This window comes from Poecilia mexicana, unplaced genomic scaffold (assembly GCF_051168715.1).
Source record: "Poecilia mexicana isolate PSO_F unplaced genomic scaffold, ASM5116871v1 scaffold_19, whole genome shotgun sequence".
NCBI classification, from domain to species: Eukaryota; Metazoa; Chordata; class Actinopteri; order Cyprinodontiformes; family Poeciliidae; genus Poecilia; species Poecilia mexicana.
This window is the reverse complement of record NW_028263388.1, coordinates 24,817,304-24,838,141: the sequence shown is the minus strand read 5'-3', so window position 1 is coordinate 24,838,141 and position 20,838 is coordinate 24,817,304. Positions and strand designations below refer to the sequence as shown.

General features: G+C 40.1%; 1 protein-coding gene across 1 annotated transcript; it reads left to right on the top strand.

Annotated features, from left to right (window-relative positions):
- Positions 1-3,654: 3,654 nt before the first annotated feature.
- lrrc4bb (leucine rich repeat containing 4Bb) lies at positions 3,655-8,453 on the top strand. Its single transcript, XM_088000883.1, has 2 exons — positions 3,655-4,214; positions 4,325-8,453. The coding sequence occupies exons 1-2, from the start codon at positions 3,972-3,974 to the stop codon at positions 6,293-6,295; spliced, it is 2,214 nt and encodes a 737-aa protein (XP_087857009.1). The 5' UTR covers positions 3,655-3,971; the 3' UTR covers positions 6,296-8,453.
- Positions 8,454-20,838: the final 12,385 nt, after the last annotated feature.

Genomic DNA, 20,838 nt, shown 5'->3' with positions numbered 1-20,838 from the left:
GCAGATTAGGATGAGGACTGCAGGAGGAAGCGGTCAAGTTGATGCATTTTTATCACCATTTTCACACCTCCCGTGTAAGGAGGGAAAAATGTTGCCATCAGCAAAAAGACGAGAGAAAATGTTATTTTTTTATGTGGATGCTGGTGGAAATGAGCCCCATCCTGCCTCGATTCCCACGTCCTGAATCAATCTAGCGTTGTCATAGTTACAGTAGATGATGTTGGCCCTGCTGCACCTGTGCAGCTTTGTGCTCTTCTCCATCATTTGTAAATACATGATATGTGACTGGTGGGTCTGAGCCCCTGTGTGTCTGTCCTCTTTCTGATTTGCCTCTTTGCAGACCTGAAGGAGAAGCTCTGAGTGCAACCAGATGCTTATGATGATGTGATTGGGTTTGGAGTAGTTGGTCAGCAGCTTGGAGCTAATTTGTCTTTTCACGACCCAGCGCTCGCCTTCGGATCAGATCGAAGAATCAATATCTACATGGTTGCAATCTGCTCTTGACATGTTAAAACAGCTAAGTCCACGGAGGGGAATTCATCTGAGTGAAAGTGGGAAGAAAATCGCAGGGGTTGAGGATGAAGGCCGGGTTTTAATGGCCCTCAGTTGAGTTGAGGAGTGATGTAAATATTAAAGAACATCAGGGGTGCTGCTGCTGCTGCTGCTGCTCTGGTGGAGTGGAAAATTTTAGGATGGCAGGTCAAGTCAACAGGTGTCCATACAGTTTCCTCCTCTGCCAGGGGACCTCTGGTTCAAAAGACAGAAAAATAACAAAACTGAACGAGTTTCTATGAAGAAAAGGATTTATTTTATTACCATTTTCTACTCTTAGCATTATTTTATAACCAACAGGTACAAACTGTCATTGATTGGGGATTTTGTAACAGTTTTTATTTAATATATTGAGTGTCAGTAATGCCACCATGTCTGTGCCTCTAATGACCACAGGGCCGGATTTAGGAGACGAGAGGCCCCTGGGACAGAGTCGAACTCGGTGCCCCGTTGACATGGAAACGACACATGATAACGGCCACGTTGTAACAGAGTTTGATGCTCTGCCTCTGAATATTTAGCTTCTCTCTGGGTACTCCAGCTTCCTCCCACAGTCCAGAAACATGCATGTCAGGTTAACTGGTGTCTCTTCGTCTCCTTTAGTGGAAATGCACAAGTTCATGTCCTGTACAGCACAGTGATCGGTCGAATTATATCTTAGCAGTCCACATAGAAAGTTGCTTAGAAACATTGCATTATTCTGGAATCATCCGAAATGCCAGGCCTGTAAAACGTAAAATACATCGTCATTTTTTAAATACACCAGACAGGAGACCTGGAGGATGTGGCTAAACTTCGCTGTCATGGCTGACGAGGGTTTTAGTTGAAGGTGTGACGCTTGCAAAGAATTTCACAATGATTTGATTTTCTACACAAAAATCTGACGGCTAAAACGCCTCACCAGAAATAAATCGTTCCTGTAAACCTGTGTTATGTTCGGCCCTGTCATTGTCAGCAAACAGATTTTTTTCCCTGGGAAAGCTGGTGATCTGTAACTGGTTGAATATTAATAATGTTTTGATGCTTTCATGAGTCACTGTAACAATACAACAGCCATCCTGGATCCCTTGATCTGAAGAGATATTTTGCCATTTTACCTTCATTCAGCCGTGTTAGATGTTATTATTACTAGTGGAGAGTAGGTGGAAAAATATGTAAATAACACCTTAATAACAAAACAATTTAATAGCGTGACGTTGAAATGTTATTAGTTATGGATGGGTGTACGTTTCTGTGTGTCAAAGAGAGGATGTGGGCTGTGCTCAGCGTCTGAAAGGGCCTATTTTTATCAGGCTTTTCTATATGAGCTTTTATAAACGCTGCTTTATCACTTCTGAGAACTATAATTTCAATAATGACTCATCTTGACTTCAACCTCAGACTTCATAGAGATGCCAGATCTGCTTCCTCTGCTCTTACTGAAGGCCAAGGTTCAGACTGATCAGATTTAGAGCCACTTCTCGTCTGCATCGGCACCGTCTGACCAGAAGTCTCATTTTTTCGGTCTTCCATGATAACAGATCAGGACTGAGGCAGATATCTGGAGATTTGGACCCAATAGGTGCTGCTGGTCTGTTCTGCAAAGCCTCATCTGGCTCGGCTAACCGCAGCAACGTTGAATAGGGCGACTGGACAGTAAAAAACACAAGATGGTGAGTGAGCAGGTTGCCACAGCAACCGTGTTCCTAGGAGTGAATGCATCGCTGCTGCACAGGAAAGCAGATGCTGAGAACTGGCTATGTATGGATGCTGACGAAAGAACCCCAGTTTATTAAGGGAATTAGAAGCAGCGGCACAAACACGCTTCTTTCAGACGGAACATGGATGATGAAAACCAGCGGCTCTTGGATACAAGCGCCTTCTTGTTGACTTTATTCCACGGACGTTGCAGCCATGTGACCATTAAAGTCACAGTGTCAAGCATGAGGTGTTTGAGTAAACAACGAGCACTCTATCTATCGAATCATTACGGCACAAACAGCCCAGGGATTTCTAAATTTAGAGAGTCTGCTGATCCATTTCTGTTTGAAAATGTTTTCGTCACCCTTTTAACCACAAATGGCAATGACACAGTGCAGATTTGTAAACCCTCCCTTTTTAAATGCAAAAAAAAAAGATTTTTAAAATATTTTTACAATTTTTGTTTGAAAATCTTTGTTATAGCACATAATATTCAACATATGCTATAAAGCAGCTGTCAGGTATCAGTTATTACCCTCCAGTGTAATTAATGAAGCTGTGACAGTGTGTATTTTCTTGTTCCCACTGCTATATTCAGGCCCAGTGATTGATGAGTGTGTGCAGTGGCACCACAAAGGGGGGTATGGGGGTGGGAACAGCCCCCCTATGAATTTACTGCTACTCTTTCCAGGCAAACTATTTTTACGGATGAATTTTATGAGCTTAAAGGCCATGCTTTCTTTATAATATTCTTTATTTTTTTTGTCCTTCACGTTGCCTCTTTTTGAAAGCCAGGATTATGTGTTTGAAATTAAAAAATACGAGTTTTATTTTATTAAACATTGGTGCTAATTTTTTTTAAAAACAGAGGTGTTCAAGTCCAGTCCTGGAGAGCTACTATCCTAGATGTCCAAAACCAAAATTAAATGGTTGAAGTCCCTCATCAGCAGGTTATTTAGTCCTGGTAGCAAAACGTCTGATTCAGGATGCATGTAAAAGTTACAAAACAGTACTGGATTTGGGCATGCCTGTTTTATCAAATCAAATTAGTTGTAACATATCAACATGACAATAGGGCCTTACCTACGATTTAATTGTTCAAACATTAAATTAAAAAACAATAACAGGAGGACATGGGATGAAAATGGAATCAAACCAAACCAAAATGTCAACTCTGTCTGATCAATGCCTGAATAAAACTCCTGAAATTCTCTTTTGGCTTTGTTAATTTGTTGAAATACAAACCATGACTTTGATGTTTCAACATATGAAGAAAACCACTAGCCCAGTTTGTGGCACCAAAAATAATATGCATTGATTTAAGCCTGGCTTTTTAAATTGTTGCACCTATACTGATGTTCTGTGCACTTACTGTCTCTCTTTTCTTTCCGTTTCTCTTTCTTCCCACAGTAAGAAGCAACAGCCCCCGCAGTGACGGCTCTTCTCAAGGACCTCTCCCTCCTAACTTGATAGCTACTTTGGTGAATGTTATGGGAGCAGAAGTGCAGGACTTCTTTCAGTGAAATATTGAAAAATTAAGTCTGATTCCCAAGACAGTATGAGCAAAGTTAAGTAGGTAGCTTTACTTACCAATCGTTACTGTAACAGTTCAAGTTTTTGACTCTTCAAGACAAAAAAGTCAGATAAAACCATGAATGTCGAGAGAAGCACTTAACCTACCCTTTTGGAGGTGACTAATCAATATTCCAGAACTAGGGGTGGGTCATGACTCAGTTGCCATGCGTCTTGTCATGGTGACCAGCCCCTGCACCCCTTCCCCCCTCCTCTGGCTGGTCCAGCTCCTGTTGTGGTTTCACCACCATGGACCCCAGCTGACAGAGGCGGCACCGCCGTGCCCCAACCCCTGCACCTGCTCCAACCAGGCGAGCCGGGTCATCTGTACAAGGAAGAATTTGGATCAAATCCCAGACAGCATTTCAGAAAACACAAGATACCTCAATCTACAAGAGAACTCAATTCAGGTAAACATGGTTTGACCTTCAAAAGTCAAAGAATCAAATGACGGGTTTTGATTTAATCAATTCTGATGTTGCCACCATGTCTCCCTTTTTGTCTTCTTTGTTTACACAAGGTGATCAAGTCTGACACATTCAAGCATCTGCGGCATCTAGAAATTCTCCAGCTCTCCAAGAACCACATCCGGCAGATTGAGGTGGGAGCTTTCAATGGCCTCCCCAACCTCAACACGTTGGAGCTTTTTGACAACCGTCTTACAGTGGTACCAACTCAAGCTTTTGAGTACCTCAGCAAACTAAGAGAACTATGGCTACGAAACAACCCCATTGAGACACTGCCAGCCTTTGCTTTCAACCGCGTTCCCTCATTAAGACGTCTGGATCTGGGGGAACTCAGGAAGTTGGGTTTCATCTCAGAGGCTGCCTTCGAAGGTCTGGTAAATCTGCGTTTTTTGAATCTCGGCATGTGCGGCTTGAAGGACATCCCTAACCTTACCCCGCTTGTTCGACTTGAGGAGTTGGAGTTATCAGGGAATCAGCTGGGGATTGTCCGTCCTGGATCATTTCAGGGACTGGTGTCACTTCGAAAGCTTTGGCTGATGCACTCCAGAGTGACTATCATTGAACGCAATGCTTTTGACGACCTCAAGAACTTGGAGGAGCTCAACCTTTCCCATAATTCTCTGCATTCTCTGCCCCATGATCTGTTCACCCCTTTGCACCAGTTGGAGAGGGTACACCTCAACCATAATCCCTGGGTTTGCAACTGTGATGTCCTGTGGCTCAGCTGGTGGCTTAAAGAGACAGTTCCCAGCAACACCACGTGTTGTGCTCGTTGCCATGCCCCGCCAGGTCTGAAAGGAAAGTACATTGGGGAACTGGATCAGACCCACTTTGTCTGCTATGCTCCTGTGATTGTGGAGCCGCCCACTGATCTGAATGTCACCGAAGGCATGGCCGCAGAGCTGAAATGCCGTACCGGAACCTCTATGACCTCTGTGAACTGGTTCACCCCAAACGGCACACTGATGACACACGGATCGTACCGAGTTAGGATCTCAGTGCTTCATGACGGAACACTGAACTTCACGAATGTGACCGTGCAGGACACTGGGCAGTATACCTGCATGGTAACCAACTCCGCTGGGAATACCACTGCAACCGCTGTGCTCAACGTCTCTGCTTCTGATCCTAGTAACAGCTACAGCTATTTCACCACTGTCACAGTTGAGTCGGTGGAGCCAAGAGATGACGAGAACTCAGCAAGACAGTATGTGAATGAGACCTTTGTTGGTTCCCCCAAGCCTCCAGGTCATGGAGGGATAGACGGTCTATCTAGCAGCACTATATCGCCATCTCTGTCTACTCTGTCGCCACTGTCACCCAGAACTACTGAAAATTCAGTGACTGTGTCTCTAATGGATGTAACTAACATTCCAGGCCTGGACGATGTAATGAAAACAACCAAGATCATCATTGGTTGCTTCGTCGCCATTACTTTCATGGCAGCTGTGATGTTGGTGGTCTTCTACAAACTCCGTAAGCAACACCAACTACACAAACACCACGGCCCTGCCAGAGCGATTGAGATTGTCAACGTCGAGGATGAAATTGGAGCTGGGGCTGGAAGTGGCATCTCTGGCGGTTCGACGATAAATTCTGGGACTGGTACGGAGGGAACCTTGAGAATACATCACCCGGAAGTAGTCAACCTTCCCAACATCGGTCGCACGGATACCCTAAACCATTACTACAAGACACATCATTTCAACAACAATGTGATGGGTCTCAGTATAACTGATGGGATGGGACCAGGTGGAATCCTCAACAGCAAGAACCAGCACGGCCAGGACAACCCCATCTCCTGCACATCAGTCCCAATCTCTACATCAAATTTGCTCTCTGCATCAGGCAACGGCACCAACACCAGCTCCATGTCCCCACCGCTGCCGATGTCTCTCCCCATGCCAACTATGGGCTTACATGGATCGATCAAGGGTTTCATGGGCCAAAACCAGAACCCCCAAATGGAGCCACTGCTCTTCAAGGGGAGCTCCAAGGAAAACGTCCAAGAGACCCAGATCTAAAAACAAAAGCGAGTGAAGAGAGGGAGAGCGGGCAGGACTCAAAGACAGAGAGGGAATTGATGTCGGGTTAACGTGTGGAATGATAAGACACTAGAGCGCATTGACTTTACACCAGGAGAGAGGATAGACTGACACGGCAATACACAAACACATAGACTTATCCGTGACGGTGTACTGAGCCAAGGATTACCACAATGGCCCAACTGTGTTTGTAGAAGCGACCATGGCCATGGAGATCAAGGAGTGACCATTGCTACAATGTAAATCTGTGCCAAAGCAAATGTTTTTTGCAGTTTCTACAAGCTGTATTCTCGTAGGAAAAAAGAGACAAACTAGTCTGTCAGAGTAATTCAGTTCCCCAATTGTTGTTGGCCAGCAGAGACGAAAGATACGCACAGCACTTACCACACTGCAGAATGGAGATGTTTCAGAGTAAAATACAAGAGACATTTTTCTTCCACAAAAAAAGAAATACATGAGAAACACTCTCTCAAGTGACTCAACAGACTCCCTCAAGGTGAAAATTATGTAGGCATAATAGATGGACAAAAAGGTACAGTGCAGTACAAACTACTGTGAAAAATCCACAAATAATATAAATATATTTTCATCTAAATATGTATCATTGCAGACTCCAATGCAGACATATTTTGGGACGGATGTATAAGCCGGTATAGTTTGTTTCTTCTTTGTGAATAATCAGGGGTGGTGACAGGTGGACGTTTGTTATGTTTTAAATTTGGCTACTTCTCAGAAACATAAGGGCTCAATTGCAACACTCATTGTGAATCTTTCAATTGGCTTTCGTGACCATTTAGGTTGTAGAACGGCAAACGCAGATCTCCGTTTGACAAATTTTCATCTGTTGTTTGAGTAATAATAATCATTACAAACTTTTTTGTGTTTTGAGAGTGTATTATGTATTTTGTAAAAGCCAGCTATGTGGTATTTGAACTGGTAAATTCTGACACTTAAATACCAGCGCCGTATGATGGTAAAAATGCTGTTTCACCAATATGATAAATGAATCCTGTATGGATAAAAATAAAGTATTGACATTGTGTTATTTGAATCCGATCAGTAACCGGATGATTGCTTTTAGGCTGGAATTTGATACGACCTCTGTTCTCATGCAGCAAAATGCTGCCATGATGATGATTAGACATCTTCAGCAGCATTGAAGAAAAGGGATTACGCATCCATAGAAGGATGATTGGAGTGAGTGACAAATGTACAGTATATTAATAAATAATGTCTGGTTGTATGACAATTGTAAGATCCACATTTTTACAGTGTAACTTTCATATGTTAAATGCCATTTACGCTTCTTGCGTTTCAACTCTGTATTACTTTATTTTTGTTAGTTTGATATAATGTGTACAGTTGTCTAGCCATGTGTCATTACGTGTGAAATAAATCCATCATATATTGGGTTGTGGCGGGTCAATATGGCAACCACACGAGTAAGAACTGAGACGTTATGAAGTCCCTCCTGCGCTAAACCTGGATTGAATGTATGGTTTGTGGTTTAGCCATTAGTCACCCTGGTAATGATAGGGGCCATCTGTTTTGTAACGCTGTTCAGACAGGCTTTTAGTCATTCCCCCATACATGGTCACAGACGCTACTGGTTCTGGAAAATAAACATTTCTATGAAGGCGGTTTAGTCTGAAATTAGTCAGCTTGCTTCTCCCATGATCATTTGTTGTTTTTTTGTTTGGTTTTTTTGTCAGGTTACTGTTCTGGTGATTATGAATGAAAGAAAGATTGAAGACAATAAAATATATGCTTACATTGTTAAACAGGAACTAAATGTTTGTTGCAATTGAGCTCAAATTGAACTGGTGACCATTCAGTCCAGAGCTCCGTCGACACATTTGTGGCTTTTTTTGCACCCCTCCCTTGGAAATAGTGTTTTTAGCTAACAATGTACTTTCAGAAGCATAAGCTTTCAGTTTTTTATGTTATCTGGAAAAAAAAACCTTTACTAACTGTAACAGGACATAAGAGGTCATAGTAATAATGATGATGATGCTAAAATGGGACATTTGTATGTCTAATATAAGTGATGGATTTCTGCCATAGAGGTTTTGAAAAGAACATCTTCAATGCCAGTGTACTCTTTGCTCTAAAATATCTTTAAAGATCTGTGAATTCCCATCTGCTTCTGTGAAATAACTGATTGCTTCTGGTAGATTTGGAATTTTTTTTTAACGTTTACAGGTGCAAAAAATATCAGAATATCAACAACAATGGTATAATTTTAGAAGGTCAGCTCAAGTCCGTACATAGATTCATTACACAGAGAGATATATGTCAAGCATTTTTGTAATTATGGCTTACAGCTAATGAAATCCGCAAATTTAGCTTTTTGAACATGTAAATAATGAAACCAGCAAAGAAGGAGGTTAAAACTGAGCATGCTGGGGAAAAGTCCAATACTCCAATCATTTATTAATGGAAAGTTGAGTGGAAGGAAGAAGTCCAGAAGAAAATGGTGTTCAAGCAACAGGACGGCCTTTATTAGTCTTGCTAATAAACATGAACATCTCTTCAGAACCACAGGCTGATCACCTCCAGGTCACGCTTAACTGATGCTGTAATTCATGCAAAAGGAGCCCAGACCAAGATACTGCGGTTAAAGTCCAGTTCTCATCGGTCTAACATCCATTTTTGAATAAGAAACAGAATTTTTGGTTTTCATTAGCTGGGGGCCGTAACCATGAAAAGCAACAGTCAAATGCTTACACTATATCCCACTGAGTGTAATTATTCAATATAAAACCTAAGTTTCATTTTTTAATTGAGTAAATGAAATAAATTAACTTTTCAGCAACATTCTAATTTACTGATATGCACCTGTAATTATGTGATCGTATCAACAGATGGGAGAGTTGACCCAATGAGAAACGAAGAGGATTTAAAAACCAGGGTTTCGTTTCTCAGGGATATTTTTATCTGAATGCTTCAGATAAAGATTTTAATATTACAGCCTGAGACGAGCTGTTATCAACTGTGACAATAACAGTTATCAATATTCTTACGTTTGGAAGAACAATGCATACTGCTTAAATTTTAGCCAACATGTGATTCTCAATCAAGAACCAAATAATATAGACATGAACATATTTCTAGTTTCCTCTGGTAAAGATGTGCAAAAGCCTCAAAGTAAATAAAATTTTCATTGCTGTACCAACATCACCATGAAAAACTGAGAAAAATACAAAAATAAGTGGCAGCCCTGGCAATCATTTTACAATAAATACAACTGAAGTCATTGTAGAATTTGTCATTTTAACTTTGTTGATTTATAATTTGTGTACCATGATGTTCAGTCTTGCAGGCTTAGAAATACGACACAGATTAATCCAACCATCACTGATGTGAAATTTGCTTCCCTCTGCTGCGACTTTAACTGGAACCATGTGGTCAGATGAGAACAGGAGCCTTTTCACATCAAACATTAAAAAATCTGGCTCAACCATTGGCTAGGATCGTAGGATCACAAACCTAAATCCATCTGTCAGCTGGTTTCCTCAGAATCAAAACACATGCAAGTGAAACCCCAGAGTCATGCAAACGTGGATTTCTTTGCATTTTTTTGTGTGTATTTATATTATGTTTTAAATGAGAAATTGAGTTTCCAGATGGACCAGAGCCTGGTTGTTTGGTCCAAGTTAAACTTTCACATCAGACTATTTGAGGAAACCGTCCGTTTAAATTGGACCTCACTGTAAAAACACAAAATCTTACCATGTATCTTTGGTCTAGTTTCTAGTGCAGATGTCTTAGAGACAGACTAACTTTGAAAAAAACCTTTTCAGCAAGATACACGCACTTGTTTTAAGTAAATAATCCCTTAATGTTGATGAAAAAAGTATTTGTTCCATTGGCAGATAAATTAACTGGGAAAAATGTCTTGGTATAAGTGAAATAATCTGCCAGCGGAACTAGAACTGGGTTGCTAGGTAACGGCTTGGCTTGGGTTGCTAGGCAACAGCGTCAGAGGAAGTAGATCCTTTTCAACAATATTAAGGAATTATTTACTTAAAACAAGCCTCTATATCTAGTTTTAAGTTAGTTTTGTCTTATTTCATGTGTACTGAGATATTTGCACTAGAAACTAGACCAGAAATACCTGGTAATATTTTGTGTTTTGCAGTGTAGCAACAAGGACTTCACAGGTTTAAGGAGAAATAAAAAGGTGGTGACTGTTGGAAAAGCAGCTGATACACACTTCCAAGTAGGGTGGAGGATCTGTAATGCTGCGGGTTTGGTTCTCCTGAGGGTAATTCTGATGCCATGATTTTGTGATTTTCTTAACATGGATAAAAACACTCCATTTAAAGGCCGAGTTTTTCAAACTTATTCAGCGGGAGACGACGCTACAGCAATGAAACAGGAATTTATTTTGAGGCTTTTTACACATCTTTACCAGGGATGAAAACTAATTTCTGCATTTTGAGCGGCTCTGGTTACAGATGAGGTATCGAGGCTTCAGGAGTCACTTAAACTAGATGATTTAGTTCAGATATTTATTGGTCTGGTGAGGAAAAATGAATTAAAATTGTTTTCTGCAAGAAAAGAAAATGGACTGACCTTTAATTCCTGTGAAGGTAAGCTGCTCTGTTTCATAAAGTCAAAAAAAAAAAAAATCTGCTTTGAATTGTTTTTGAGGAAAAATACTAAATAGAACGGTGCTTTCTTCTAACCAACTGCAGGATTTAATTGCTTTAAAGCATCCAGCTGTTGCCTGTTTCTGGTAGCAACGTCAGTTTGGGTTGTTATAACTTAACATAAAATGTTTTTTTTTTTTAAAATCAGAGCCTCATGCAGGTGAAAACACGCGGTGGACGACTGCAACGTCTTCAGGTCTGTCAAAATTGAGACGTGTTGTCCTCGCACCTCGGTGACTGACAGGCTAATTATTTCACCGCTTCCCTCAATTTTCCGCCAGCCATAAGAAGTTATTCAGCAATTAGAAACATATGCCGCTTTAATTCATTGTTGTGATTTCATCCTGCAGAAAAATCGCTTCTAACTAAACAGGAAACCAGCTAACAAGGTCAAAGTGACGAATGACGTCTCATACGAGTTACTGCTGCAAGTTTTATTGTGAAAAATGAGTTTTATTTAATTTTTCTCAATATATTACATTTTGGATCAGGAGAAATTCCTGCTTATTTTAACAAGGCTGGGGAGAATCGTTTCCTTACTATAAATATCTACATTTATTTAGTTGCTTTGTTTTAGCATAAACCTATAAAGATTCATTGTTTTGTTGTGATGGGATGATAATCATCACTCTAATCTTAGATAACAGGAGACAGATTATCTGAGTAACTCATTAAAAGGAAAAAAAAAAGAAGCTCATATTGTTTTAACAAAACCAGCAAAACATTAATACATCCCTTAATCACTAGAGCGTGGCAGCTGCTTTAATGGATCAAATGGTCTGTCATGTTACATTAGCATAATTGCACAGTAACCTGCACTGCTATTTTTATTAATGTTGTGAATGTGCCAAATAGGTGATGTGTGATGCAGTCAGACAAACGCAGGCAGATATTTCCCATGGAAGACGGACGGAAACGTTTCTCCGGCCTCCCATTTCCGCTCTTTTTCTCTGAAAAGGCCGACATAATGGAGCTGGAGTGCTTTGCCTCGCATGTTTTTATCCTGCTCCGTATTATAACGTATTTGGAAGCCCCTGAGGTGAGGCGAATCTGCACAGACTTTCACAGATGTCCACTTTGGAGGCCGCATTACAAAACAACTTCAAGGGATTTGTGTCATAAGCATTGCATCAGCCGTGGACCATAACCATAAATTTAATATGTTTAGATAAAACGTTTGGGCCCTACAGCTGGTAGATTGACTTTGAAATATCTGAGGGGACGCTGTGAAGTCATTTTCTTGAATGTAATTGTCCTTGGCTTGTACTCTGGTCTCTGGAGAACCTCCCACCCATGAGACGTCTCAATGTTCAGAGGCCGGCATGCGATGAAGCTGGAAAAGTTGAGAGAGCTTCAGTAGGTTTTTGATTTTCTTAAGATGCTAGAGAGAAAATATGGTTGAAAGGTGACGAAAAAAGTCAATTCTTTTGAAGAGAAGTTCTGCGATTTGGTTCTACACCCAGGGTGGTACGAACTGGGAGGCAGTGGTGTTAAAATAATCAACCTCAGATTGAAATTAACATGAAAAGGGAGAAAATTTATTTTTTTTAAGATTCATTCACACCAGTCCTGTTTGATCTGTCGTAATTTAACTTTGCTTTGTTTGTTTAGGAGGTCAAAGTTCATTTGTTGAGGTGTGAATGCGTAATCAAACTCTGATGTGAATTTAAAAAGTCAAACTCTGGCCCTTATAAACCTTCGTCTCAGTTCGGTTAGAGTGAACTCTGATGAGGATCGGATGCATATGTGAACACAAACCAGACCGGAGAGTGCTCCAAAAGCAGGAAGTGGACTACAGCGCAGGGCATTCTGGGTAAAAACAACCAAAACAAACACACCACTCTAGGGCTAGCAGAAGAAATGGCTCATGTTTTTTTTTTTTGTTTTTTTACCAAACACAAAAGAGAAATCCTACAACCTCTAAAATCTGACACCATTTCACTAAGAGGAAAGTTGCGCTCAGTTTCCTCTTTAGAGGGTTTTGTGTCGTTTTCTTCATTGGTGCAGCGCCCCCACAGGCGAGGAGGGGAACAAGTTACTCAAATGGTTTGGATATATTGACACAGAGCAGCACAACACAGCAACTGAAAATCTAGCAAATACTGCAATCTTGTTCCCAATTTAACCAAATCTATCAGATTATCAGGTGTCAAAACAATCGTAATTTCATTTTATAAAGCATAAAGGTAAAATCACACAAAAATATCTTTTATTTGGTTTTTTGCACAGAGGCACAATTGCTCTCCTTTGCACAAGAGACGATCACTGAAAATAACTTTGCAGAACCTAACTCAGTCCTCACTTTCCTGTATTTAAACAGGCTGTTATTCATGTGAAGTCCTGTGACCCAACAATGTTTGTGCAGCACAACTGAGATCATTAATATGCACTAAGAGTGAAGCACTAGAGGCAAACACATTTTATGTTTTCGTGTCATTTCAAACGAGCAACGATGGAATTTTTAAAAACCCAGCTTTATCCCCTTCAGCAGGACAAACCTGTAATCCACTGGAGGTGGATTTAATAACACAAATCCCTCCCAGGAGTGTCAGCCCCTTCTGTTTGGTAGAACGAGGAGGAGAGTTTGATCTGTTTGACGACTGCAGCATCCTCCCAGAAGATGCTCTGCTCCCTTCGCTCGGCGTCGGTACAGTCGCTCTCCACAGTTTCGCCGCGCCTGAACAATCGTCTCCTCTTCCCGGCGCTGTCTTTGCCTTCAGTTTCAATAAACCTCCCAGCTGTGTGTTTCTCCAGGGATTCCCCTGGCTCCTCTGGCCCAAGACAGACTGCAGAGTCTGTGGGGAACTTGACGCAACATAAACTCTGCTGTGAAGCAGAGGTGTCACAGTCTGGGGCCCGCGTCGAGGAACCGGGAAGAGTGCAAAAGCCTTTTTCTGTTGTTTTTTTTCTTTTTTCCTTTGATGCCAACAAGAGAATGGGGCGTTTAATGTTGCTGCAGTCTGCAGTCCTGGAAGGAAACAAAGTAAAGAAGACGCCTTGGCATCTCTGATATGATGAGAGACGAAATGAAAGCTAAACTCCCACAGAAACGCTCACTGGCATGGAGAGTTTACGACAAACACAACAGCGATCCAGCTGCGTTTTATTTCTGGAAGATAGACAGTATCTTACTATGTTGGTGAATTATTGATATCCATTATTCTTGTCTTTTTTTTAATAAAACATGAAGTGTTTTCCTTCCGAAAGCTGCGCCTTGAACTTTTAAACATTTTATACCGTCACAACTTCTAATTTCAGGGTCATTTTTTGGGATCTTATGTGAGAAAAACACAAACCAGAGCATAAATGTTTAGTTGACTGAAAATAATATGTGCTTTTCATTTTTACAAAATAATATCTGCTCATTTAAATGTTGCCCCTCTGATAGGTAAAGTAAGGTAGTTTATTTATGTAGCACATTTTCAGCAACAGGGCAGTTCAAAGAGTTTTACATAAATCAGATGAAATACAAACGGAACCAAAAGAAAGACAAAAAGGTAAAAGTATAAAACTACAGACTGGTTCCCATGTTTAATAAGAAGAAGCAGTCCATAATTTATAAACTAGTCAATGTTTCTCTGGATTCTTGTTCTGATAAAACTAAATGTTGGTTCCAGATGTTGATTCTTCCTCTGGGTTTTTAAGTAGATGGTACTTTCTAAGTTTGTTCTACAGTTGATAATTTACCAGGAGTTTCTCTACGTCTCACTCCGATATTAAAAGTTGAACGATAAATTTTGGTCTAAAGTAATACTAAAAACTTTTTTGTACTAAAGTAATAAAAAAGTACAACTCCACAATTTCTAAAAGTCACACAAAAAAACTAAAATCAAGCAAATAAAGTAGCTAAATTTATTATTTTATTGTTTTTCTTATAAATTTCCACCAAAAAACTCATGTCAGATGAACCCCAGGAAATTGCTAGAAAAAAATGTATAAAAATTTTGACTTTTTAAACTATAAAATTTTCATGTTTTTTGTATAAAATGTCAAATATTACTCTCAAAATTTCTCAGTTTTTTTGGTGGAAATTTACTACTAATTAATTTTTTTTTATCTACAGTGACCCTAAAATGCCGTCGTAGATTTTGCACGGTTGCCGTTTAAAAGAACTTATTTTCAGTAATAAGAACGGGATGTATGTCGCTTTCTTTCAAAACATTTTCTATATTTAGTAGTGATGGGTCCGGCAACTCCGATGCGTCGGCACATGTGTCAAGCCCACAGACCAAAACCCGTGTCGGTGCGCGTATTGGTTTCAGCAAGTCACGTGACCGATACAGGAACCGTCATTCTGAAATGACATTAACGCGCCAAACTGTGTTTATAAGGAAGCGAATCTGTCAATCTGTCAAATGCATTTGCCAAACGAATTCTTGATCTTTTACGGTACAGCGTCAACTATGGAGCAGCTTCAAAGGAAAGGTTTCCGCAGCAGTGTGGGGCCATTTAGATCTTATATTGGAAAATAAATTTGTTTTCATTTTTGTTGTTTCATCCGGTTCTTGTCAGTTTCTACTTGATCTATCTGACTCCAAATTCAGCTGAAATTGACTCTTAGTTTACCGTATGATTGGTAAAAACAGTCTCCGCGCTTCTTCTCTACCCGAGTGTCAAAGACGTTACGGTATACAGATTGGCCATTCAGGAGATGGAAACTGAAACATTGAATGCCTGCTGGAAAAAAACTGTGGCCAGAGGCAGCGCAGGGGCTCGCTTGACAAGATCCATCGCTCTGCTGTAGATACAGCTGTGGATCTCTGGGGCAGGTTGGAGGAGACACTTTAATGACATGACTACGGGTCACATTAAGGCCCGACTGATGCACACACACATCCGCTGATCTGTTCTTTGGTTTCAATGTAGAGTATTTAATTATGCTGTGTAATAATTGTAAAAACTAAAGGTAACTACTTCACCTATCACGGGTTATTTTCGGAATGCAACCTCTAAGAAAAACAAAGATTCGCTGTAAATGTAATGTTTACTTAATTTTTTTCTACAGCATAAGTTTTGTCAAAAAAGCGTAACAGGCTAAATTTCAAAATGTTGTAAAAACTTTTTTTAAATAAAGATTTGTGGAAAAAGAAACAGTCCATGCATCCTCATTCCAAACACATTCACTTAAAATTTCACTTTATAGTACATGTTCACAGTATTTATTGACTGTATATAAAATATATTTAAATTTTAACTGAAGATATAACATAATACAATATATAATATTCAATAAAATACAAAGACTTAAATCTTATTGTATGGACTAGGTCATCAAATCACTACGATGCCTGTAGGAATTTTTAATGTCCAGCAGGTGTCACTATTAAGTGACACAGTATCGACACAGTTGTGCTATGTGTCGAAACGATACATGACGCCTCATCTACCCATCACTAATATTTAGTCATGTTGAATAAAAGCTGCATCATTTCACTTAAAGTCTCTGAATAAACACAGTTTTACCTTTCGCTGAAACTTGGCTATAAAAAGACAAACACTTTGTGTTGTACTTTACATTTTCCATTGTAAGAAAATTACAAATTAAAAGTCTCCATCTGCATCAACTGACCAAATTTGCACCATTTTCGAATTGCAGCTGGGGTCCGCACAAAGTGACCCAACGGCCACAAATTGCCCCCGGGCCACAGTTTGGACACCCCTGGTCTAAAGTTACTATGTGAAAGTTGGAAACCTATCAGAAAGGAGTGTTTTTAGCTGAATTTATTTATTAAGGCGAAAACACCTCCTCTGATGCAGACTCCAAAGGAAAACCTGCCACTGAAAGTAACAATTAGTGGGAGGAGTTAGTTTTATAACTGCCAAAGGAAGTACGGCTCTCAGATATAGAGAGAAAGTGTTTTGCCTAAAGTAGTGGAAGTTATTTAAGGTAATTAGTTTCCTATTAATATTTCCTTTCCAGCCAACATAACAAACAGACAGCATGTATTTACTGGAAGGAGGTATGTAGCAAATTGTTCCCCAGTGCATCCCCTCCTACACACGCCGCACTCTTCAGGCTCTGCGCTCATGTTTTTATTAGATTATTACACTTACTTGAGTATCGATTTACCATAACAGCAGATGGGCGGTAATGTTTTTACTTTTGCCTGGTAAATGTTGTGGCACTTTTTGCTTTTAATGGCGCCATGAATTATGCAGAGACTTTTACCCCACTTATCTTCTCGATGCCTCAGTGGCAATCATAGCATCAGCTCTGGCACGAGTCGTTACAGGGACGAAATATGAAGCTGCAGTTCAGCTTGACGATTCGCTCCGAACAGAGAAATGCATGCTGGATGTGCACAGAGGCAAACAAATCTGCCTGCGTATGTCTTCAGCATTAAAATAGTGAATAGATTATGCAGCTGTTATGATTGGTGTCAGCAGAAGAAAACATATTCATGATACCTTACTGCTAAACAGGTCTGAAGAAATTACTTTTATACATGAGCTGCTTAGTCATGGGTCAATGCAAAGTTTAAAAGAAGATAATGAAACCAGAAAGTTTGCTTGGATCTGATGGGGTCCAGTCTGGGAAGGTGACAGAGAGAGCACGTTACGCTACTGACCCTTTGCAACTACGTCACGAAATCATTGGATGGACGCCGGAAGTGAGGGACGAGAGTATAGAACATAGCGGCTGAAATAGTTTTCCCAAGTTGTTTTTACCAGTTTATTCATGGCTTCTACTTGTTCCAGTCACGCTAATTTGTCTCTGAACGTAAGTCACCTGGTTGAAGCTCATAGACGGGGAATTTACAAAAGTTTGAAACGGCTAGCTTAGAAACCGACCCATACCTCCTCTCTCCTGACGTGGTGATCAAGTTACTGACTTCGCCTGAATTCACACCACATGATGTCACCATGTCATAAACAGAGTTTACCTTTACACCGGAGCAACATAAAAACGTCCAAAAGAGGAGATGTTAACCAGTTTTTTGCATACATGCTAGGCTACATGACGGTGCGGCACTGTCTCCATGGTTACCAATGGTTAGACACGTACCTTCTCCATAACGCAATGTTTTGTATCGTTCTAGTCATACATACATATAAAGTATATAAACGTTAGTCTTCTTACCTTGTGAAAAGTGTTCCGGGATTACACTGAGTCATTATTCACAGCTGCGTATCTTTACTCATTAAAAGTTAAACGGCAAGTTTGGTTTTCATCCTTGTCTGTTTGTGCAGCCGACCACGCAGCATGACCATTTTTAAAGTGAAATCAACTAAATAGAAGCGATATTAGGTAACAGATGCCTGTTTTCAGACTAGCTTTAAAGGAGCGCTTTGGTTGTTTTGGTCTGTCATGGCGGAGTTCTGGACAGAATGACGTCACGCGCAAAGGGTCAACAGTCAAAGCATGATTTATAATACAGTGAAAAGTGTTAACTTATCTGTAATACTTTAAAGTTTCAGATAATCAAACATTTTTCTTCAAACCTGGGAAAACATACTGTTTTCAAATGAGATCTTATTTAGTAAGGAAAAAAGTCACTTTTTATCAAACCAAACGGTTTGATAAAAAGTGACTTTCCTCTTTGTTAAATCAAAAATTCACTGATTACCCACCTTTATTTTACAAGTCACATGCAGATTACTGCCAGAAATCACTTAAGCAGAACCTGACATCACAAAATAGGCTAAAAGATCTCGAAAACCGTACATCATAACCCAAAATAAAGATATTCAAGAACATATGACAAAGTCTCAAACATCAGTCTGGAAACCATTTCCAGGGCTTTGGTACTGCAGTGAATGAAGCTATTATCCACAAATGGAGAATAAAGCACCAAAATGACTCCAAGAGGACATCCAGAACTCAACCAGTGGCTCATAAAAAGACAAAGAACAACATTTAAAGCTGCAGACCTCCCTTGCCTCAGGTCAGTTTTTATGATTCAGCAATAAGAAAGAGACTGAGCAAAAATGGCCTCCAACAGGAATCCCAAGGTCAGAACCACTGCTGACCAAAAGCACCACAAAGAACCTTTCCAAAATGTCACATTTGTTTGAGTAGGACTCAAACGAGAGCGTAATGGAAAGCAAAGACTTCAATAAAAAAAGAAACAAAGAATAAAACATAAATGCAACTGGAGAATGAGATGAGAACCAGAAGAGCTAATCACAGGTAAGTTGGTGCAGCTGGGGAAGGGAGCAGAGTGGCAGGCTGAGGGAAACAAAACAGAGAAATCTGAAAGGAAAAATCTGAAACCGACATAAACGATAAACAAAGAAAATATATAAACTAACACAAGACATAAACTAAGATGGAACAAAGAAGGGATCACAGAACAGAAACACAAATTAAACTAAAAAGTCCAAACACCTCAGGATGATAAGACAGAAAAAAAAACCTCAATGATCCTCAAAACCTGGGAAAATATTCTGTGGACTAATGAGTCCAAAGTGTAACAACAAACTGATGCATCAGATAAATGTTGCCAACCTGTTAGTAATAAATACAGTTTGTGTGAAGTTATCTTTGGCTATCGGTAAGAGGGCAAATACTTTTTCACTGCACTGTAAATACTTACAACATAGTTCAGGAAGTTAGGTAACAAAGGTGCATTTCTGAGCCAAAATATTTAGATTTGAGTTGAGACAGGCAGATTTAACTTGTACAAGCTATCATAGAAAAGTTATTAATGAAATGAGTAACTGATTGTTCATAGATTATGCAGGTTTTAAATGATTCTAAAAGGTTTTATAATTAACTTTTTGAAACAAGTAAAACCCAGAATATGTTGATTTTGTGTTTAGTTGTTTAATAAATTAACTGGCATATTTTACAGTGTAAACTTTAAAACCAATTATATTAGTACATAAATTCATTTGGCACAATGAATCAGTAGAGTGCTTTTGATACTTTTTTCCTCAAGGTACTTATTTTTATTCTAAACTTTTGCTTATGTCAACATGTTTATGTTACATGCTCGGTTTAAAATGTAAATGAATGAAATAAACAAAATAAATCAGTTCAGATGAAAAACATCCTGTGTGCAGGCAGTCCTTCCCTTTCAGCAGGTTTGTTTCCTTTTTGGTCCCATCCTGCATGAATATATTGACATAAAGAGCTGATATTCCTGCCAAGAGGCCTTAATGCCAATTGACAGGCAGCAGAAAACTTATGGAAACCAAAGGTGTTAAGTCTCCTTCTTTGTCTGCTTTATGATGATAAAACCTTTCACTTCAGTCTGAATCTGGTTTTTGCACAGCTTGTTAGGCCCAACAAATGTGCAGAAATTCGGAGAGAAGAGGACATGGGGGGCTCCTTGCAGAGCACATGACTTTTATGGCCTGCTTTGCATCCTTCGATGTTGAGGAAACAGTTTTATTCTAATGGCTTACGATATATATGAGGAGATAATGAGATTGTGTTGGGTCCTGACAGAAGAGGATGATGACATCAATATGAAACAGCTCTGGTCTCCTCAATGGTCTCCGTGTGCATTCTGCGCTGATTTATCTGCATCCTGTGGGCCATTGGACTCATTGTGGCGGCTTAGGCTGATTGAATCACTGCAAAATAAGAAGGTCGCCATTCAGCTCCAAACTGCCCATTTCTACAGAGATGCGCCCGGTAGGAGGAGCCTCATCTGTGTCCTTTTCGCTTATGATGCTCAGGAAATGAGTGAAGCTGCATGTTCTGCAGAGAAGGAACGGTTCTCTTCCTCGCTGGAAAGTGTTGCGAGAAGAGCATGTGTGACATGTGAGTTTGCGCCTTGCCTGGTGCAAAGAGGAAGGGGGTTTCACTAACACTGCTGCTACCATTAGCCTTAGCATTGCTCACACATCTCCTCATCTCAGGCTGCCTCTATCCCCCCAGCCCACCCCGTCCTCCTTCCTCCATCCCCACCTTCTCAC